Genomic DNA, 23,200 nt, shown 5'->3' with positions numbered 1-23,200 from the left:
ACCCTACTCCCCCAAATAAAGACAATACAGGCAAAATCGCTAATAAATATAGGTATTATAAATAAATGTTAGAAATGTGATTCAGCAAAGAATTCTGTAACACAGTAAAGTGAGATTTAACTAGGAATAAAAAGGTGGCTCATATTTCAGAACCTCAATTAATTAATTAAAATAATTCACAAAATTCATGGATTAAAGGAGAGACACAGTAAGCTCCAAAATGAATTTAAACTACCTCAATATACATTTCTTGTTCAAAAGAGAGAAAAATAAAACTAGTAAGCTGGAAATTTAAGAACATTTTGGCCAGGCATGGCGGCTCACGCCTGTAATCCCAACACTTTGGGAGGCCAAGGTGGGAGGATCACTTGAGCCCAAGAGTTCAAGACCAGCCTGGGCAACACGGAAAGACCTTGTCTCTATGAAAAAGAAAAAGAAAAAAAAAGTTTTAAAATTAGCTGGGCATGGTGGCATACACCTGTGGTCCCAGCTGGCTACTCAAGAGGCTGAGGCAGGGGGACTGTCTGAGCCTAGGAGGTCGAGGGTGCAGAGAGCTGTGATCATGCCACTGTACTCCAGCCCCAGGTGACAGAGTGAGGCTCTGTCTCAAAAAGAAAAGAAAACGTCCTTAATGTTATTAAAATCACATACCAACAACCTATAGCAAATGCCACAATTAATGATAGAAAGGTAAATATATTAATGAAACAGAATAGAGTCTAGAGCAGGAATCAACAAATGTTTCCTGTAAAGGGTCTGATAGTAAATATTTTAGGCTTCATAGGCCATAAAATCTATTGCAACTACTCAACTGTGCTGTTTCAACATGAAAGCTACCAACAGCAACACAAAATGAATGGGGATGGCTGTGTTCCAATAAAACTTTATTAATAAAAAAAGACAGCAGGCCACATTTGGCCCACAGGATATAGTTTGCAACCCCTGGTCTAGAAAGCCTAGAGAGACACATTTATACAAGAATTAAGATATGACAGAGATGGAATTTCAAACCAATAGAAAACATGGCTTATTTAATAAATGGTGTTGGGAAAATTGAAAATCAACTAGAAAAAGAAGTAAAAAGCCTTACACTAGTCACAAAAGTATATCACAAATGCATTAATGTTCTAAACAGAAACAAAAGTGTGAATGAACTAGAAGAAAATATAGAAAATTTATTTTTATAATTTTCCTGAAGGAGAGTCTTTCAAAGCAAGATTCAAAACCAGAAAGCCATAGAAGAAAATATTGTCAAACATGATGAAACTAAACAGAAAACCCTTTTTAAAAAAGGCAAAGCCGGCTGGGCATGGTGGCTTATGCTTGTAATCCCAGCACTTTGGGAGGCTGAGGCGGGCGGATCATGAGGTCAGGAGTTCGAGACCAGCCTGGCCAACAAAGTGAAACCCTGCCTCTACTAAAAATACAAAAATTAGCTGGGCATGGTGGTGGGAGCCTGTAATCCCAGCTACTCGGGAGGCTGAGGCAGGAGAATCGCTTGAACCCATGAGGTGGAGGCTGCAGTGAGCCGAGATCGCTCCACTGCACTCCAGCCTGGGCGATGCAGCTAGACTCCGTCTCAAAAAAAAAACAAAAAAAAAGGCAAAGAGAAGACTTAGAAAACATATTTGGAACATATAAAAAAATATGTAAAGAACTCCTAAGAATCAACAATAATAAAAAAATTGAAATCCATTTAAATATTAGAAATAATAAATGAATTCAACAAGGTCACAGGATACAAGATAAATAACAAAACCAAGGTTGTGTTTCTATATACTAGCAATGAACAATCCAGAAATGAAATTAAGAAACCAAATCGGCCGGGTGCGGTGGCTCACGCCTGTAATCCCAGCACTTTGGGAGGCTGAGGTGGGCGGATCACGAGGTCAGGAGATCGAGACCATCCTGGCTAACATGGTGAAACCCAGTCTCTACTAAAAATACAAAAAAAATTAGCTGGGCATGGTGGCGGGCGCCTGTAGTCCCAGCTACTCGGGAGGCTGAGGCAGGAGAATGGCGTGAACCCAGGAGGTGGAGCTTGCAGTGAGCTGAGATTGCGCCACTGCACTCCAGCCTGGGCGACAGAGCCAGACTCCATCTCAAAAAAAAAAGAAACCAAATGGATTCATAATATCCTCAAAAAGAATAAAAAACTTAGGAATACATTTACCAAAATTAGAAAGAGTAATACATACATTGAAAACTACAAAATATTGCTGAGAGAAAATTTAAAAGATTTAAATAAATGGAGAAACATCCCATGTTCATGAATTGGCAGACCCAATATTATTAAGATGGTGATTCTCCTCAAACTGATATATAATCAGTGAAATCCCTATCAAAATCCCAGTAAGCCTTTTTGTACAAATTTTACTTTTTTTTTTTTTTTTGAGACAGAGTCTTGTTCTGTTGCCCTGGCTGGAATGCACTGATGTAAACATGGCTCACTGTAGTCCTGGCCTCCTGTGCTCAAGCAATCCTCCTGCTCTGGCCTCCCATGTAGATGGGACCACAGGCACATACTACTACACCCGGCTAATTTTCTAATGTTTTGCAGAGACAGGGTCTTGCCATGTTGCCCAGGCTGGTCTCATACTTCTGGGTCAAGTGATCTGCTGGCCTCAGCCTCCCAAAGTACTGGGATTATGGGCGTGAGCCACTATGCCTGGCCAAATCACATTTCTGATTAAAAAATAAAATAAAACATAAAACTTATATCCAGAATATATAAAGAATTGTTACAACTCAATAATAAGAAAACTATCAATTTCAAAACGGGCACAATATTTGAATAGAAATTTCACCAAAGATATATGAATGGCTAAAAAGCACATGAAAAGATGTCCAACACTATTAGTCGTTAGAGAAATGCAAATTAAAACCACAATGAGATACTACTTTACTCCCGCTAGGATGGCGACAATAAAAAAGACAGACAATAATGAGTATTAGCCAAGGTGGAGAAAGTAAAACCCTTATATATTGCTGGTGGGAATGTAAAATAGTGTAGTCAGTTTGGAAAACAATTTGGTAGAATTTCTTAAGAAGTTAAACAGGTTGAGGTGGGAGGATCACTTGTGCCTGGGAGGTGGAGGCTCCAGTGAGCTGACATTGTGCCATTGCACTCCAGCCTGGGTAACAGAGTGAGACCCTTTCTCAAAAAGAAAAGAAAAGAAAAGAAAAGAAAATAGTTAGGTCTGTGTGGAGGATCGTATTAATGTGTTCCCAACTCTTCTTTCCCGGTAGGCACAGTATATATCCTTAGACCACTGACTCTGGCCTTGGCCATATGGCTGGTTTGACCAATGGAATGTGACCAGAAATGAACGTGTGCTTTAAACATAGGCTTTAAAAAGCATTGTATGTAACTACATGCACCTACTGGCCCTCTGAAGTAGAATACCCTTGAGAAGCTTGCCCCATTATAAACAATAACCTAACAAAAGCTAATACATGAAAAAGGGTACATGAAAAGTGTTACATGAAAAAGGTTCCAAAAGATGTACATCAAATTGAATTATGTGTATTTGCCTATGTTGGGGGATAGTGCTGTTGAAAGAATACTGTACACTTTCTGATTTGACTTTTTACCAGTGTTATTTTAAAAATCTGTTTAATGGAAAAAGTTTTTTAAAAGACATGTGTTGAAAGTAAAAGTATTGGCCGGGCGTGGTTGCTCAAGCCTGTAATCCCAGCACTTTGGTAGGCTAAGGCAGGCGGATCATGAGGTCAGGAGATCAAGACCATCCTGGCTAACACGGTGAAACCTCGTCTCTACTAAAAAACACAAAAAAATTAGCCAGGCATGGTGGCAGACGCCTGTAGTCCCAGCTACTCGGGAGGCTGAGGCAGGAGAATGGCGTGAACCCGGGAGGCGGAGCTTGCAGTGAGCTGAGATCGCGCCACTATACTCCAGCCTGGGTGACAGAGTGAGACTCCGTCTCAAAAAGAAAAAAAAAAAAAAAGTAAAAGTATCTGGATTACTGTGGTGGGATAATTTTTTTTCCTTTTCTGTAGTTTCCAAATTTTCCATATTTTAGTATTTCTATATTTTAAAATAGTTTGGAAAAAAAGTTAAGATCCTACCATCAATCTAATGCAGGTAAAAAGACATTATAATGGTTGATAACTCTACTGTATTATATGCTATGGTAACCTGAAAGTGCTTTGAAAATTATACCAATGATCTTATTTCACTATCACAATGACACTGTAAAACAGGTATTTAATCACTCCCATTTCACAGTGAAGGAAACAGGCTTAGATTATTTGCTCTAAAGGACACACATGATAAGACCTGAATCAGAAAACAGCCCTTTGGACTCTAAATCTCCAAAGCTTTGAGTGCTAGAATGACAATGTGATCAAAACACTATGTGAATATTATTCGGGCTTAAAAAGAAAAAAATATTGCAGCCATAAAAAAGAATGAGTTTGGCCGGGCGCAGTGGCTCACGCCTGTAATCCCAGCACTTTGGGAGGCCGAGGTGGGCAGATCACGAGGTCAGGAGATCGAGACCATCCTGGCTAACGCGGTGAAACCCCATGTTAGTCTCTATTAAAAATACAAAAAATTAGCAGGGCGTGGTGGTGGGCGCCTGTAGTCCCAGCTACTCGGGCGGCTGAGGCAGGAGAATGGCGTGAACCCAGGAGGCGGAGCTTGCAGTGAGCCGGGATTGCGCCACTGCACTCCAGCCTGGGAGACAGAGCGAGATTGTGTCTCAAAAAAAAAGAGTTCATGTCCTTTGCAGGGACATGGATGAAGCTGGAAACCATCATTCTCAGCAAACTAATACAGAAACAGAAAACCAAACACTGCATGTTCTCACTCATAAGAGGGAGCTGAACAATGAGAAAACATGGACAGAGGGAAGGGAACATCACACACCAGGGCATATAGGGGGTTGCAGGGCAAGGGGAAGGAGAGCATTAGGACAAATACCTAATGCATGCGGGGCTTAAAACCTAGATGATGGGTTGATAGGTGCAGCAAACCACCATGGCACATGTATACCTATGTAACAAACCTGCACATTCTGTACATGCACTCCAGAACTTAAAGTAAAATAAAAATAAAAAATAAAAAAAGAGAAAGTCTAAAAAAAAGAAAGAAAAAAATATACTACCATTTGCCACAGCATGGATGGAGCAGCAGGACATTATGCTAAGCAAAATAAGACAGACACAAAAAACAATATTGCATGATCTCATATGTGAAATCTTTTTTTTTTTAACAAAAAAGGTAAAACATATAGAAATAGAGAATAAAACAGTGGTTACCAGGGTCAGGGTGACAGGAAGGGAAGGAAATGGGGAAATGTAGGTCAAAAGATACAAAGTAGCAAATACCTAGGATAAACAAATTGAGAGATCTAATGTACAACACGAGGACTACAGTTAATAATAATGCATTGTATTCAGGATTTTTGTTTGTTTGTTTGTTTGTTTTTTTAAGATAGGGTCTAACTCTGTCACCCAGGCTGGAGTGCAGCAGCACGATCTCGGCTCACTGCAACCTCCACCTCCCAGGCTCAAGAAATCCTCCCACCTCAGCCTCTGAGTAGCTGTGACCACAGGCGCGTGCCACCATGCCCAGCTAATTTTTTGTATTTTTGGTAGAGATGGGGTTTTGCCATGTTGCCCAGGCTGATCTTGAACTGCTGGGCTCAAGCGATTCACCCACCTCGGCTTCCCAAAGTGCTGGGATTATAGGCATGAGCCACAACGCCTGGTGGTGACTACAGCTGCCCATGCCCCAGGCAGAAAAAAATGGGTAACTATATGAAATGACGGATATATTACCACTATAGTAACCACTTTAATATATATACAAAATATCTATCTTATACCATCATGTTATATACCTTAAATTTACACAAATAAAATTTATTAAAAAAAAAAAACTACATGGAACAGTATAGTTCCCCAAAGGAAAGAGGAATTCTTTGCAGACAAAACCAACATTAGCTATAATAGGGGTCAACAATGTAGACAGCCCCATTATTTACAATCTGTGCCAGCAAACTACACGCTGTGGACCAAACCTGCCTACGAGCTGTTTCATAAAGGCTTATTGGAACTCAACATACAAACAAACAAACAAAACATGATGTGAAAAGAAAAGAGGTAGTGAATTAATTCTGTTTGGGAAAAAGGAGGAAAGAATTGATTGTAAAAGTATATGCTAGTGTGAACTACTCTAATAGCTTCCTGTATAAAACATGGAAATGATAGCTTTCATTTTATAATCAGTTTTGTCGCCAAATTCCCAGAGAAATCTAATTTTAAAATAACCATCTGTTGCTTTTCATTATCATTTATGAGGCAGCTAAAATGCATTATGGCTCAATATATACAAATATATTGATACAAGCAGTTACATTAATATTAATTTAATAAGATGATTTCTCATTAGAAAGACACAGTTTTTTTGTTTTTAGCTCCAATGCTTTCTGAAGAAAAGACACAGTTTTGAAAACAAGTATGCTCCAGGGACTAAGGAAAACACAAACACACACAAATCTGTCCACTGTTAGGTTGAAATGCAAAAAGCTAAGCATCATCCCTTTTAAAAATTAAAGATGGAAAAAATAAAATGTTCCTACTCTAAATCATAAAATAAGCATTTGGTCTGAAAGGGTCAGCATACCTGGGAACATTATTGTTTGAATCTTCGCTTTCGTTTGCCAGGCCACCAAACAAATAGCATTTGTTACCATATAAAGAGAAGCTATGTCCAAGCCGAGGACAAGGAGGTAAACCAGAAGGAGGGGGATGGGGTTTCACTTTTTTCCATAACCAACGACTTGCCTAAAAAAAAAAGGGCACAAATACAGTCAGACAAAATCAAGAAAGCACTCCTATATTGTCAATAGTGCAACATCATATCAATACATTTTAATCTAAATCCCATCAGAAGGCACTAAAAAACTACTTTTGGGACAAATGACAAATAACCAGCTAACTTCTGGAATTAAAATATATGTTCCAGTAGACATTCAAGTTACTCTTCCATATTCACAGATTTCCATGGCAAACTCAGCATATAATAATAAACACTAACTGTTCTAAAGTATTTTCCAAATGAAAAATAAAGTATTATACATAGCTTCAAGATTAAATGTAATATATATATTCTTACTTTCTGAAAAAAGGTAATCCATGAATGGTAAATATTTTAACCTTTTAAAGGTAAACATAAAGCTCATTTAATACATCAAATTCCAAAACTTATTCTCTGGCCATGGATGTTTTCTTTAGCTGAAATTATTTTTGCAATGAGTTGCTTGTAAATAGGTATAACCACTCACATCTGCCAATTAGCAGATACCCGCATGATCACCGCCCTAGGGATAAGGCACAGATCAGGAAGAAAAGTCAACAAGGGCTATGAGTCTGGTTTAATAAGACTCAAATTTAGAAAGGTTATGGGAAACTGTTACTCCTCTTTTGTATGTATTGTCAAGGTGGGGGTGTAGTAAATATTAGTATGAGGGTAACAATTTCTAAAACACTAAAGCAGTGGTTTTCAAAGTATAGCCTAGGGGCCAGGCACGGTGATTTTCCAAATGTGGAAAGTTTTATTCAAAGTTGTGAATCTGTCAGTTGATACCAATGCCAACTATCCCTCTGTGAGTCCTGCAGTACTTAATACTTAAGAACTTGCGGCACAGCACGGTGGCTCACGTCGGGTAATCCCAGCACTTTGGGAGGCCCAGGTGGGTGGATCACCTGAGGTCAGGAGTTCAAGACCAGCCTGGCCAACATGGTGAAAACCCGTCTCTACTAAAAATACAAAAATTAGCTGGGCATGGTGGCACGTGCCTGTAGTCACAGCTACTCAGAAGGCTGAGGCAGGAGAATTGCTTGAACCCAGGAGACGGAGGTTGCAGTGAGCCAAGATTGTGCGGCTGCAGTCCAGCCTGGGTGACAGAGCAAGACTCCGTCTCTAAACAAACAAACCAGGAGCATCAGCAGCTGGGAACCTGGTAGAAATGCAAATGCTCATGGCCTTCCTCTGACTCAGAAACTCTCTGGGTAGGACCCAGCAATCTGTGTTTTCACAGGTTCTCCAGGCGCTCCTGTTGCAGGCTAAAGTTTCTACTGCACTAAGATACAAAAACCTAAATACATAACATGTACAACTGATGCTACGTAACAGATATCTTGATGTTATAAATGTTGCACTGGGTATGGGAAAAAGACTTGCCAGGAAACTTTGGGTTTTAAGTGAAGTGGAAACATTTTCTATAAAGCTATAAAAAGTGAAGTTTACATTACTTGAATAATATTACTTGAATAATACATTACTTGAATAATATTAAAATGTGTTAAACAATGTTAGTAATGTTGCAATCTTTTGAAAAATTATGAACAATATCATTATTAAAGCCTCAGAATGAAACAATATTAAATACACTTACTTGTAACTCATATAACTCATTGCTGTATCTTCCATATTCAACCATTCCCCCAAATACTAATATTCTGGTACCATCACAGACAAATCCATGGGCAGCACAGCCTGGAGGGATATCTCCTCTAACAGCTGGCAGAAACCACTGATTCGTAGCTAGTTGCCAAAATAAAATGAAAACCGATTATAACAAGCAACGGTTATCATATACTATCAGCAAATATATATCATCAATATCAGTGGGTCTCAACTGGGGATGATTCTGCCCCTCAGAAGACATTTGGTAATGTCTGGTGACATTTTTAGTTGTCACAACTGGAGGGGGCTGTTACTGGCATCTAGTAGGTAGACGCAGGGATGCTGCCAAACATCTTACAATGTGCAGGGCAATACAGGGCAGCTTCCCCCAACCTCAACAAAGAATTACCTGGCCCAAAAGGTCGAAGAGTGCTGCTGTTGAAAAATCCTGATCTGTATCATTTAATTCTTACAAAACGCCCTGCTGGGTGAGTATAAAAATCTCTATTTTACAACTGAAAATTGTGAGGCTTAAAAAGGTTTGGTAACTTTAGCGCTGATCCTGGGCAACCGGCAGAGCAAGATTCAAATCAGGTCTAATTTGTTCCAAAGCCAGGGATTTTACACTAAGACCAAACTGTCAGTAACTTTTCACCTTCATATGCTGGGGCGCTGGGAGGAGGAGAGGGTGAACAAAATAAAACTTCTCAGACTCCACTATTTTGTTAACCTTCAAATTATTCCTGTGATTAAGTTGTTTGGTCAAAGAAAAGTTATCGGTCATGAAGTAGACCCAGAATTCCATCACTGTCTTTACACCAAACAGATTTCTTGTGACAGCCTGAGCATTTACAAGAGGAAAAAAAAATTAAATCCAGTCTCCTTTCTATTCCACAGAGGTCCTCAAAGATAGGGGCTCCCTGCCCAGGGGCACTTGTGATCTGCAGTGGTGCTCAAGTTATGACAGTCCTCTTTCCGAGGGCCAGTCCAGAAGGGCGCCCACACCGAGTATGCAGACACAAGGCCGCCTCACCACGTCCCCGCCGGTTTAGAGCGCGGCCCACGGAGGGGCTCTTGACCGTTACCTGCCAAACACCGGGTTGTATTTGAGGCGAGAGTGCCAGAAGGCCTCTCGTTTTCCCTCCTCACCCCCTAGACGGTCTTCCTCCTAAGGAAGGAAGGCAGGCAAAGACGGGAAGGCCCTAAGGAACTTTGGTTTGGAGTGGGTTTTGTTTTTTGACAGAGGCGAGATTTCGGGGAGTGGCCCAGGCGGTTGGACATGGTCTTCTGTCGCCTGCGTCCGCTTGTCGGGCTGGGGTGGGGGCGTCCGGGATCCCCCGCCTGAAGACCGGTGCGCCCCGCTCGGGGTCCGTTGCGCCCCAAGGGCCCCGGAGATCCAGAGCTGCGGTCCGGGACAGAGCTGCGGGACCCGGGCCGCCCGGCTGAGCCGCGCTCCCCGCCGCCCGCCCAAGGAAGCAGTGACCGGGCGGTGACAGCTGTCAGGGCCGCGGCCGCCGCCTCGCCTCCCCTCCCCCTCCGCAGCTCCAGCAGGCGGGGCCGACAAGCCGCCGCCGCGCCTACCCGTGTTGTAGACGTGCAGCTCATCCGCGATGCCCTCATTTCCCCCTCCAAAGATGATCATCAGCTCCCGGATGGCCACCGCTCGGTGTCCGTGCCGGGCGCGGGGGACCGGCCCCGTGAAGGAAGAAACTCGCCTCCAGTTGAGGAGGCTGGGAGCCGCCATCTTCCCAACCCCCGCCCCTCTGCCCACAATGCACCGCTCCCGCCTCAACCGGCTGCTCCCTGGGGAGGGCGGGGACCCGCCTCCAGCTGTGCTGGGGTCACGTGGCCGCGGGCGCCGGGGGCCAGGCTGGAGGCCCGCGGGCAGTGGAGAGACGCTGGGGAAGGGGGGTCCTGACAGGGGAGCCCCGCCCCCACCCCAGGCGACGTGGCCAGCGGCCACCCGGAGCAACGCACCTTAGGGTGGAAGGACGCTTCCCACTGACCACGTCTCCCATCCCCACCCAGAGCCTCCCGTTCGGTATTTTGGGAAGAAGCCACAGCATCTTCCTTTACGTCCACTTTAATTGAGCATCTAGGATGTGTGGGCGAAGCAGTCTCACAGGCAACGTGAGAGAAGCTCGGGTAGAGGTGCGAAGAGCTGGGAGCGCAGGGCGGGGACCTCGCACGGGAGGGTGCGGGCGGGAGCCTGCCTCGCGAGCCCGGGCCACGGCCGCTGCTCCCGACCGTGACTGGGACCCGGGCAGGGAAGGTCGCTACAAAGCCTGCCGGGCGAACCGAAGGCAGCTTTGTGCGGAGCCATGCCAGGAAGCTTGGGAACCGTGAGCCACAAGAGGTATTTTTGCTTTGTTTGGCTTAAGCAGAGGAGAGATGGTTTTCTAGGTTTCTGTTTCATTGCTAGCTAACAAGTGAGGGCTGTCCACAGCCTGGCATGCCCTAAGTGCCTCATGTGTATTAACTCATGTAATCCATCCAACAATCCAGTGAGGTGGCTCCTGTTATCTCCCTTTCATGGATGGGGAAATGAGGCACAGTGCAGTAAGGTAATTTTCTGATGGACACAAAGGAGAGGTGTTGAAAAAAAAGACTGGGGCCAGGATTCCAACACAGGGCTTCTGATTCCAGAACCCCCAAGCCCTTATATCATATACCATACTGCCTCTGATAGCAGTCATATCCAACCATTATACCATACTGCCTCTGGTAGCAGTCATACGCAACTCTTTATTTTTATTTATTTATTTTAGATAGGGTCTGGCTCTGTTGCCGGAATGCAGTGGCGCGATCAGAGCTCACTGCAAGCTCGAGCTCCTGGGCTCCAGTGATCCTCCTGCCTTGGCCTCCCAAAGTGCTGGAACTACAGGCATGAGCCACCGCACCCAGCCAATGCAACGCTTAATAAGGCCTAGCTGCCCTATGATTTGGTCCTACACATAATCACACAAGTCCATTAGGAATAAAACTGCACTGCATATGGGATTCATGCCAAATGAGTAGATTTTAGCCGCTCTTGCCACAGAGACACAAAAAGGGTTGGTGGTAACTATGTGAGATGATGGATATGTTAATATGCTTCACTATAGTAACCTTGTGACTGCCTGTTTCAGCTGTCCCCAACCTTTTTGGCACTAGGGACCGGTTTCATGGAAGACAATTTTTCCACGGACTTGGCAGGGGAGTGGGTGATATAGACTTGGCAGGAGGATGGGGGCTATGGTTTCGGCATGAAACTGTTCCACCTCATATCATCAGGCATAAGATTCTCATAGGGAGTACACAATTTAGATCCCTCCTATGGGCAGTTCACAGTAGGGTTCGAGCTCCTGTGAGAATCTAATGCGCGGTTGATCTGACAGGAGGCGGAGCTCAGGAAGGTCATGGGGGTTCCGAACAGGCCGAGGACTGGTTGCTGGGGACTGGGGACCCCTGGTCTATATGATATCAACTTCATATTGTATATCTTAAATATCCACAATACAAGTTATTTTTTAAAATTTTAATTGAAAAAGGACTGGGCATGGTGACTCACACCTGTAATCCCAGCACTTTTGGAGGCTGAGACAGAAGGATCCACTGATCCCAGGAGTTTGAGACCAGCTCGGTCAAGATGGTGAGATCCCATCTCTATTTTTATTAAAGAGAGATAAATAAGAGATACAAGTCCAGTGGAAGAAAAAATTGAAAGCAATTTAAATCCCTACCTCAGATTCTCAAGAGGTACTGAAAGGAGAACACAGACACTGTATAGTAAATTTCCTAAAACTCTTTTTTCCTCTTATTTTACCATTTTCAATTTCTCTTATATGCCTCATTCACCCAACTCCCTTAAACCTCAGCATGCTTCTCCACCTTCTCATCTATCTAAGCTTTTTTTGAGAGATAACTCTCTACGTTTTAAAAAGGAATTCTCAGGCCGGGTGCGGTGGCTCACACCTGTAATCCCAGCACTTTGAGAGGCCGAGAAGGGCAGATTACCTGAGGTCAGGAGTTCGAGACCAGCCTGGCCAACATGGTGAAACCCATCTCTACCAAAAATACAAAAATTAGCCGGGCGTGGTGGTGCATGCCTGTAATCCCAGCTACTTGGGAGGCTGAGGTAGGAGAATCACTTGAACCTGGGAGGCAGAGGTTGCAGTGAGCCAAGATGGTGCCATTGCACTCCAGCCTGGGCAACAAGAACAAAACTCTGTCTAAAAAACAAACAAACAAACAAAAACCCCAAAAGGAATTCTCACTATTTTTTTTTAGCTTCTGCTTCTTAAATTCTCCCTCTCACTGAGTATTAACCCAATTTTTTTTTTTTTTTTTGAGATGGAGTTTTGCTCTTGTTGCCCAGGCTGGGGTGTAATGGCGCCGATATTGGCTCACTGCAACCTCCACCTCCTAGGTTCAAGCAATTCTCCTGCCTCAGCCTCCTGAGTAGCTGGGATTACAGGCATGCACCACCACGCCTGGCTAATTCTGTATTTTTAGTAGGGATGAGGTTTCTCCATGTTGGTCAGGCTAGTCTTGAACTCCCAACCTCAGGTGATCTGCCCGCCTTGGTCTCCTAAGGTTCTGGGATTACAGGCATGAACCACTGCGCCTGGCCAGCCCAATTTCATAATATGTCCAAAGAGAATTTGGAAAGGGAGGGAGAAATAAGATGTCTGCAAACAGAAAAGAGGTTATGAATATTTATCTATTAATATTTTTCTATGTCACATACATAACATAGGAGGCTCTTAAATGTTGCCATAATAAAGTTTTTATGGATTTGAAATAAAACTGGAAGAGTTGGAATAAAGCAGTGAGTTTTTCATAAAACCCAAAGTGTTTAATTTAAAGAACTGTACTTTGTTCTGAGAGTTTTGTGCCTAGATGGTAGTTTTTTTCTAATGCCCTTATAGCACAAGGTTAAAGGAAAAAATCAAACGTTCCAACCCTAATGTTGAACTTCAAATTTAAAAAAACTAGTCTATGATATTTGAAAGCCCGAGAACCCTTGAACTAGGAGAAAAATTAAGGCAAAATATTTTTAAGACAAAAGAGATTGCAAGCTATAACTGGTGGCTTAGATAGGGAGCTGCAGGGTGATGAGGAAATGTGTACTAGTTTCCTAGGGCTGCTGTGAAACAATAGGAATGTTTTGTTTCACAGTTCTGAAGGATATATAAGTCTGAAATCAAAGTGTCAGTAGGGCTGTGATCCCTGCAAAACCTGTAGGACAGAATGCTTCCATGCCTCTTTCTAGCTTCTGGTGGCAGCTGTCAATCCATGGCAGCCCTTGACTTGTCAATGAATCACTCCAGTCTCTGACTCCATCACATCATCACGTGGTGTTCTCCCTGTGTGTCTGTCTCTTCTTTTTTTTTTTTTTTTTTTGAGACAAGGTCTGGCTCTGTCACCCAGGCTGGAGTGCAATGGTGCGATCTCAGCTTGCTGCAGCCTCCACCTCCCAGGCTTAAGTGATCCTCCCACCTCAGCTTTTGGAGTAGCTGAGATTATAGGTGTGCACTACCATGCCTGGCTAGTTTTTAAATTTTTTCTAGAGATGAGGTTTTACCATGTTTCCCATGCTGGTCTTGAACTCCTGAGCTCAAGCAATCCTCCTGCATCAGCCTCCCAAAGTGCTGGGATTACAGATGTGAGCCACTGCGCCCAGCCTCTTCTCCTCTTGTTATAAATTCACTAGTTATATTGGATTAGGGCTCATCCTGTGATCTCATCTTAACTTGATTATATCAGCAAGGATCCCATATCCAAATAAAGTCATATTCATAGGTACAGCAGGTTAAGGCTTCAGCATGTCTTTTGGGGGAGGTACAATTCAATCTATGACAAAGTACATAATCCAATGGGAAAGATGTTTTAGTAGAGCAGTTTTGAGTAATCTGTCCTTGAGGGAGGCATCTAAAATAGGTCCCCATTTCACAGTAAAGTACCTTCAATCTCTGAAACTTCAAGAATGTAGTTTGGAAACAACAACCTAGGAGGAGAGTTTGGAGAAGAGGGATGGAAAATAGCACCCTGAAGAAGCCAGCATTGATGGGGTAAAGACAAGAGGAGGCACTCATGAAGGAAATAGAGAATAGGTAGCCAGAGAAGTTAAAAGGGAACTGGGTGAGGGTGATGTCAAAGAAGCCACAGGCAAAGAGGGTTTCATAGAGGCAGAAGTGGTAAGGAAAGCCAAAAGCCACAGAGAGGTCAGGGAAGAAGAGGACGAAGAAGCAACTGTTGGATTTGCAAATTAGGAGGTTAGTAGTGGCCTAGAATTAAAATGTTTTCAATGGAGTGGGAGGGAAAGAAGCCAGAGAGAACTGAAGCATGAGTTAGAAAATGCGGATAACATGTGTAGTCTATTCTTTACAGAGACTTGGCCATGTAAGGAAAGAAAGAACAATGGCTGGCAAGGAGAGAGAGGTACTGTGTAAATTGTTATTATTTTGGATGGTGAGACTTGTGGGCCCAGAAGAAGGATCCAGTTGCAAACAAAAGGTCGGAAGAGCACAACCAGCAATCATTTCCAACCTTCTCCTTGCCTGCCTCTCATTATTGAGGCTGGGAAGGAAAAAAACAAACAAACAAAATACAAACAAATAAATAACTTTCCCAGACTACTGTACCCACTCTCCTTCAAGATGACCCCCAATGTCTGCTCTCCTTTTCTTTTCAGTAACAGAATCTGGACTCTGAGCTGGGCACATGACCATTCTAAATAAAAACTAATTTCCCAAGCTTCCCTCAACTTGTTGTGGCCTGTGGCTAAATATTGACCTATGGGTTGTAAGCAAAAGTAATATATATAATTCCAGAATGTGTTCTGGAGGAGGGAAGCTTCCTTTCTCTTACTCTTTCCTGCTGTCTGGAATGTAGATGTAATGGCTAGAACTGGAGCAGCCATCTTGGACCATGAGCTGGAAGAAGCCTAATTTCCTGAGTACTTAGTGAAGTAGAGCAGCTCCACTGGAAATTACATCCCATAGGGCAAGTAGATCTGTTCAGAAAGAGCTGGGATTTGGTGGATCAAGGTCCTGGAGGATCAAGAAAAGATGGATCCTGAAGTCCATGTATACCTACATGTATACCAGGGTTGAATAGATACATTCATTCTCTATTATAGATTATATAAATATTATGTATTCTATACATGTACAGGAATCCCTCTTTAGCCATGGTTTCACTTACCCACAGTCAATGCAGTCTGAGAATATTAAATGGAAAATTCCAGAAATAAGCAATTTGTAAGTTTTAAATTGTGTAACATCCTGAGTCACATGATGAAGTCTTGCGCTGTCCCGCTCTTACCTGCCTGGGATGTGAATCATCCTTTGTCCAGTGTTTCCACACTGTATGTGCCACCTGCCCATTCGTCATTGAGTAGCTGTCTTAGTTAGAGGTATATAGGATTTGGTGCTATCCGTGGTTTTAGGCATCTCTGGGGGTCTTTGAATGTATCCCCCTTGGGTAAGGGAGCATCTGTTGTGTTATAGAAAGCTCTATTGGACAGTGCTGCTCTAGACTTTTTAGGCATATGTTAGAGAAGGTACTTTCATCTCTCACTACTTCCTCTCCTCTCTGCCCACTCCTCCGTATCAAACACCCACCAGAGTCATTTACCTGGACTGTTTCATTTGGGGTTAAGATCAAGGGCTTTAAGACCCAATAGGTTGTAGCTACTTAACTAGTTGTATGGCCTTGGTCAAATTATTTATCCTCTTTGAACCTCAGATTCTTTGTCTATAAAATGGGAATAATAAGAGCATCTGCTTCTTAGGGTTAGTCAAAGGATTAAATGAGATAATATGGTTCCAAAGTGGCAGCAAGGAAGCAAGCTGGCTTCACACCCCCCAATGGAAAACCCAAAACTAATATTCAACACTGAAATTATCACCAGCAATATCCGAGAACTCAAATTTGAGGATGAGACATTTGCTGGGGCCACAGAGAAGTTTAAAAAACTCTGAGCAGATGGTAAGAGAATCAGACTTCCATATCTGTAATCCCCTCCCCACAATCTGCCAGGCACCAACTGCATGAAAATTTCCCCCAACTCACAGTCTGTACACTGTAAAAAGTGAGATCAAGGCATAGACAACCAGCTTCTCCACAATCTTGGGTTCCCTTGCAGGAGACTTGTCCCAGCCTCAACCACTAGAAGCATCAGCAGTCCCTAGAGGAGAAATATCCCTGAGAACAGCCAGAGACAAAGGGGAGAGGTGAGACTACCATCCCAGCTCTGGAAACTCTGCTGTGTAACTTGACAAAAAGAGATGGAGACACCAAATCATAGTGGCTGTTCAGCAGCACCACACTGTAGGAGGTTGGGTCCATAGGTCCTTTGGACACTGAACCCCTAGCTAGCCTTCCCAAACTACTGGGATATCCCCCATTAAGGACGAGGGGCACTGATTATTTATTAGAATGGAGGCAAATGTGGGTTTCAGCACCATCTAGTGCTGAAAATGGGGCAGCGACCTAGCAAGGGGGGAAAAAAGAAAGAAAGAAATAGGTAAATGAAATAATACATGTAAAGTACAGGCAGTCTTCACTTTGCATGATAGCACTGTTCTGTAAACATGATATGCAAGCCAACACCCTTCAAAGTGATCTCAATTATCAGTGGGAAAAATTACAATTGTTTTGTGATGTTTAAAAACTTTTGTCAAAATATTAAAAACTTTCTTACTGTTGGATATAAATATATAGAGAAATGAAAAAATTGTAAACCTAATATTTCTTTATTATGCCATAATTTAAAACAGAAATATTGAGAATTAACGTGTTTTGCTTTTTTTTTTTGAGACAGGGTCTTTGTCACCTGAGCTGAAGTACAGTGGCATGATCACAGCTCACCACAACCTTGACCTCCCAGGCTAAAGCGATCCTCCCACCTCAGCCTTCTGAGTAGTTGGGACCATAGGTACATAACACCACACCTGGCTAACTTTTTTATTTTTTGTAGAGACGGGGTCTCCCTATGTTGCTCAGGCTGGTCTTGAACTCCTGAGCTCAAGCCTCAGCCTTCCAAAGTGCTGGGATTACAGGTGTGAGCCACCATGCCCAGCCTCCTTTCTAAGTTTTCCTTTGTGATTTCAATGTTGTGAGATATCTTTCAGCATTCCTTTAATGTGAATTTTTTGCCCATGTCACTTTCTGGAACATCTTTATCCTTTTCCTTACAACTTCCTTCCTTATTTATGTTCATAAGTTTACCTTTACTAAGTCTCTCTGGATGCCCATCTGGAGTTGAACAGTGGCAATGTCAACATTCCCATGGCCACCAATTTCTTCTGTAACTCCAGTGATCTTTGATTTGAATTTCACTGCCACAATAATCACTTTTTGTTTCTTTGCTTCACTTTTATCTTTATTGGCAAATTCTATCGTCCATTTTTTACAATGTTACTTGGAGATAAAGAGGCAACACAACTACATGCTTTGCTGTCTGTGCATAACTAAATAACAGATGTCCAGTGACCAGTCACCAGCAGACTAGAAATGAAGTGATGTGCTGTGGTCACTGACCATGGCGTGCATCTGTTATTTACATAGTAATTTTGTGGACTGAAAACCTGGCAGCAAAGCTTGTATTTATGCAATTACTTACAGTGAATATACTGTGGTAACTGAAATTTGAACTGTATTATTGGGGGACTTGTGTTATATAACTAAACGGTGCTAATTGAAATCTGTGCTGTTACCATGCCAAGCAAGGACTGTGCTATACTTACGCAATGTCTGACATGTAGTTAGCATTTAATAAGTAGTAGATTGTTTTATTTCTATCATTATCATGATTTTATTATATTTCTACACTTTCTATTCCTCCTCCTGAGCTGCAGGCCAAAAAGTCAACCCTAGAGTGAGAATCTGGTGCTGGAGGTGGCAGACAGTCCTGTGTTTTCAGCCAAGAGTGTAAATTGCAATGTCTTTAATCTCAATTGAGGACTCAGGCCAAGGGCCAAAGGCTTATTGCCAGAGGTCTGAGAAGAGGTTCTTGGGAGTGCTAGCAAGTGGGCAGAACTCGATAGCAGAGATCCTGGGCAGGGACTGTTGCCGAGGTGAGGGAAACAGATGGTGTCTGAGAGGTCTGTTTACAGATTGCAGGGCTCCAGCCATGGATCTTGGCTGAAGCTATGGCCAAAGCATAGAGAGTGCAGCTGGCAAGAGCAAGGCAGGGCTCCAGGCTAGATAGAACCTAACTTAATTGCCAGAACAGGGAACTGGGCCAAGGAAGAAAAACAGTTACCGCATGCGGGAGAGAGGGAACTCAAGTGTGAGACTCAGGTGCTGGAGCAATTGCTGCAGTTCAGGGAGTAGCAGGGGAAAGCAAGAGCACCGAAGCTCAGGGCAACAGGAAGATGACCTGCAACTGAACCACACCAGGCAAAAGAGAGGGAATTGAGGCTGTTATGGTAATTCCTGCCCCATATGTGTGATCTTGGAGCCCAGCCATGGGAGACGAACGTGGCAAAGAGGCTTGTCAGCCTGACCCAATGTGGTAATTCATGTACTACTACAGAAGACTTATTCCTTTCCTCCCAGGCAAACTTATCAGCTTTAATAGATTTTATCTAGGACCTTATCTAAAAGTTATATACTCAGTCAAGGCAGACCCAGTTAGCAAGAAGAAATGATGAACATCTGACCTTCAACTAGTAAGAAATAAACATGGAATAATAGAGACTAAGATACATGTTTTGTTGACAAGTGATACCACAAATATAAAATGCATGTGAAATGCATACATATTGCATGGGGTTGCACTCAGGCATGTAACTAAATCTAACCAAACTTAGTTGACCACTTAAGGGTTTATTTTCCTCACATAGCAAGATTTTCCATAAGTAGTTAGTTCAGGGCTGCTGTGGTGATTCTCTGCCATCTTTAGCATATGCCAGGCTGCAGAATGACAGAGTGCCAGGGACCCCATTCATATAATGCAAGGATATTTTCCATTTACTTCTACAGATCTACTCTCAACCCTTCAACCTGTTCAGTGTCCTGAGAGGCTGACCTGAATGGATTATAGCACTTGAGCTTCTTGCCCTCTGACTTCTAGTTGGATTTGGTCAATGGGAGACACTACCAACAGGAGACTGTGAGGCTGGGGTAATCAGCCCCTCGTCCCTTTTGTGCAGAGCACCACAGGTTGGCTGTATCCCAGTGGGAGGGCTGCTCTTGCTGGCCACCCTCTCCATATCCTCTCTCCACGTCCTGGAAACCACTCTCTCTTGTTGCCCTTCAGAGTTTGGGGTGGTAATAACTCCCTGCTATTGCTAGCCCCAGGGTACTGCATCATCTCTTAACCATGTTTCCCTGACAGTGATTACACCTTTTCAATTAGTGCCTTTTTAAAAAGTCTCCACCATTACCCTATTGGAGGGAGCTGTCTGTATCCTGCCAGGACCCTGACTGATTCAACTCTATAGTCACTGTGCACAACCAGTGTGGCCATATGCAGCAGCACAGTGCGGGCCTCTTATCCCCATGGCTGCAAGGTGGCTACTTCACACGCAAGCTTCAAGGTTGGATTTTAAACAGGAAGAAAGGGCAAAAGACACCAAAGAGCTCTTTGCCAGGAAAACACTAGCTTTCGAGGAAGTACTAGACAGCAGATGTCTGCTCACGTGCCACTCTAGCTGCAGGACATCCAAGGAGGAGAATCTTTTCAAATAGGCATTTTGCTGTCCAAATGAAATCGTGTTTCTATTAGAAGGGAGGAAGCAGAGCAATGAACATGGGGAGGCAGGTATCCAAAGGAAATAAAATCAGTATTTCAATGGGGAGGCAGATATCTCTTTGAAATACTGATTTTATTTCCTTTGGATATCTGCCTCCCCATGTTCATTGCAGCATTATTTATCATAGTCAAGATATGGAATCAACTTAAGTATCCATTGATGGGTGAATGGATAAATATATTGTGGTACATATATGCAATAGAATATTATTCAGCCATATAAAGGAAATCCTGCTATTTTTGACAACGTGGATGAAACTTGAGGGCATTATGCTAAGTGAAATAAGCCAGATACAGAAAAACAAATACATACAATTTTACTTATATTTGTAATCTAAGAAAGTCAAACTCATAGAAGCAGGGAGTAGGTGGAATGGTGGTTGCTAGGGTGAGGGGATGGGGAAAATGGGGAGATGTTAGTCAAACAGTATAAACTTTCAGTTATCAGATGAGCAAATTCTGGGGATCTAGTGTAGAAAATGGATGGTGTTGGATGTGTTAATTAATTTGATTTTGGTAATCATTACACAGTGTACATGCATATCAAGTCAACACTGTACATCTTGAATGTATTCAGTCTTTGTCAGTTAAATATTTAAATTTAAAATTAAATATTCAATTATATATTATTCAATAAAATCAATTACATGTTATAGTTCAATTTCAATTAAATATTACTTTTTTTTTTTTTGAGATGGAGTCTTGCTCTGTTGCCCAGGCTGGAGTGCAGTGGCGCAATCTCAGCTCACTGCAAACTCCACCTCCCGGGTTCAAGCCATTCTTCTGCCTCAGCCTCCAGAGTAGTTGGGACTACAGGCGCCTGCCACCGTGCCCAGCTAATTTTTTATATTTTTAGTAGAGACAGGGTTTCACTGTGTTAGCCAGGATGGTCTTGATCTCCTGACCTCGTGATCCACCCACCTTGGCCTCCCAAAGTGCTGGGATTACAGGTGTGAGCCACCGCGCCCGGCTAAATATTACTTTTGTTTCAAAACAACAGCAATAATAACTTCCATTTCTTGAGTCCTTATTGAGTGCCTTACATGCATGATGTCTTTTAACCCACACAAGAGTCCTATTAGTAGTCCCCACTTAACAGATGAGGAAACTGGAGGTAAGACCTGTGCTCACACTAGGTATGTCTGTCTCCAAAGGCCACTCTGGTGTCATGCATATCCTCTGTTTCTTTTCTCATTTCTTCCCCAGGGAAAATCTGTGCATACAGTGTGGACATCTAAGTCATACATAACAAGCCTATTGCATCCTTGGAGCATGGCACAGCAGGAATAAAGGAGAAAGAAGCTGGAATCAGACAGTGGGGGTCAGGGAGAAGATCTATAACATTCTGCTAGGTGGATGAGAGATGCAAAGGAGATGACATGATCTGTGAAGGTAATTGCACTGGGCAGGTGTCAGCTCAGGCTGCTGTCCACATGATGCCTGGGACATGTCTGAGGGACTAGCCTGCTGCAAGTTAACAGCACATAATTCTGGAAGGGCAGTGGGAAACCCTGAGCCAGAAGTGGTTCTTATTTTCGCTCATGTGTGTGCAGTGAGTATTTAGAGCATAGGATATTGTGCTGCCCCTGAACCTTATGACTTCCCAGAGGTGACCAACGTTTTAGCTAAAAACATTTAGCTAAATGTTTGAATGGAATTGTGCTTTAAAATAAGGTACAACTTGCTGAGCATGGTGGTGCATGACTACAGTCCCAGCTACTCAGGAGGCTGAGGAGAAAGGCCCAGGAATTCAAGTCCAGCCTGGGCAACATAGCAAGACACGTCTCTACATAATAATAATAATAATTAATACATAAAATAAGGTACAAGATGCTGGGGGTAAAGAGAGAAGAGGAGGGGCATCATGTCAAGCCTCTCCAGGAGAAAGGACACACCTGCTGGATTGTGTGAGGGATTTAGAATAGGGGCATATAAGGGATCACAGGGCAGTCAATAATTCTACACAGGCAGCAAATTTGATGCTGAAGGGTGACCAATGTGGATGCCATGCCACTTAACGCTACTGTTGCAGCCGCAGATCCTAGTATTTGAAATATGCCTCAAGAAGGAAACACTTAAGAAGTGCTGAATAAGAATTCCAATCCTGGCTTCATCGCTAACTTGCTTTGGGAACTTGGGCTTTAATTTGCTCAAAGCCTCAGTTTGCTCATCTGTAAATTGGGGCAAATAACATCTGTTCAACTTACCTACCAGAAATGTTGTGTGGCTAAAAAGAAATAGAAGATATGAAAATGCTTTGGCTATATTCAAAGTTCTATATACATGGAAGATATTCAGGATCCTCCCACCTTCAAAGTTCATATCTAAGAAAAACCCTACTAAATCCTTTAGAATGGAACTGCTCAATATAGTAGCCACTAGCCACATTGACTACTGAGTACTTAAATGTGACTAGTGCAACTGAGGAACTGAATTTTTAATTTTATTTAACTGTAACTAATTTTAATTGAAAAACTGATACTCTATTCAATTACTGGAAAACTTTTAAGTACATTTGGACCAACCTGGACTCGTGAATCTACTTTTGTTCCCAGTGTTTTTTTCTATTTTTTTATTGATAACATAATAGATATACATATTTTGAGTGTGCATTCAAACATTTAATATTAATACATTCATATAATTTGTAAAGATCAAATCAGTGTAACTGGGATATCCATTACCTTAAATGAATCTACTTTTTAAATGGTATTTATAAAATCTAAATATATGTGAAGTGTTTCTGCTTAAATTTAGTGTTTGAATTGAGATGTGCTCCAAGTGTACAACACACACCAAATTTCAAAGACTTAGTTAAAAAAAAAACACTGGGAAGGGCAGGAGGAAGGGAGAGATAGGGAGAGATTTGTTAAAGGATATAAAATTATAGCTAGATAGGAGGAATAGGTTCTAGTGTAGTATGGCCATAGTTAACAATAATATATAGCTTCAAAGAGCTAGAAGGAGGATATTGAATGTTTCCAACATAAGCATCAATATTTGAGATTATAGATATG

General features: G+C 42.5%; 2 protein-coding genes across 8 annotated transcripts in view; one reads left to right on the top strand and one right to left on the bottom strand.

The window, feature by feature from the left end:
* Positions 1-10,298, bottom strand: part of HCFC2 (host cell factor C2) — a 38,717-nt gene extending 28,419 nt beyond the window's left edge. For 2 of the 5 annotated variants that reach the window (XR_010147733.1, XM_063784794.1), the window contains exons 1-3: positions 10,019-10,298; positions 8,427-8,575; positions 6,653-6,813 (exon numbers count right to left, since the gene is read on the bottom strand). Coding sequence is in view for 3 of the 5 variants with exons in the window: in XM_063784794.1 (XP_063640864.1) it covers positions 6,653-6,813; positions 8,427-8,575; positions 10,019-10,181 (473 nt within the window). In the remaining 2 variants the exon portion in view is untranslated. 5 annotated transcript variants of the gene reach the window in all.
* Positions 10,270-23,200, top strand: part of GLT8D2 (glycosyltransferase 8 domain containing 2) — a 73,377-nt gene continuing 60,446 nt past the window's right edge. For 2 of the 3 annotated variants that reach the window (XM_024348027.3, XM_016924072.4), the window contains exons 1-2: positions 10,270-10,588; positions 21,390-21,575. The gene's annotated coding sequence lies outside the window, so the exon portion shown is untranslated. Of the gene's footprint in view, positions 10,794-21,389; positions 21,576-23,200 lie in introns of all 3 variants that reach the window. The other variant, XM_009426125.5, reaches the window with a different exon arrangement.

The sequence above is a fragment of the Pan troglodytes genome, chromosome 10, assembly GCF_028858775.2.
Source record: "Pan troglodytes isolate AG18354 chromosome 10, NHGRI_mPanTro3-v2.0_pri, whole genome shotgun sequence".
In the NCBI taxonomy this organism is placed as follows: domain Eukaryota; kingdom Metazoa; phylum Chordata; class Mammalia; order Primates; family Hominidae; genus Pan; species Pan troglodytes.
The sequence above is the reverse complement of the archived record's forward strand: the minus strand, read 5'-3'. Positions and strand labels throughout refer to the sequence as shown.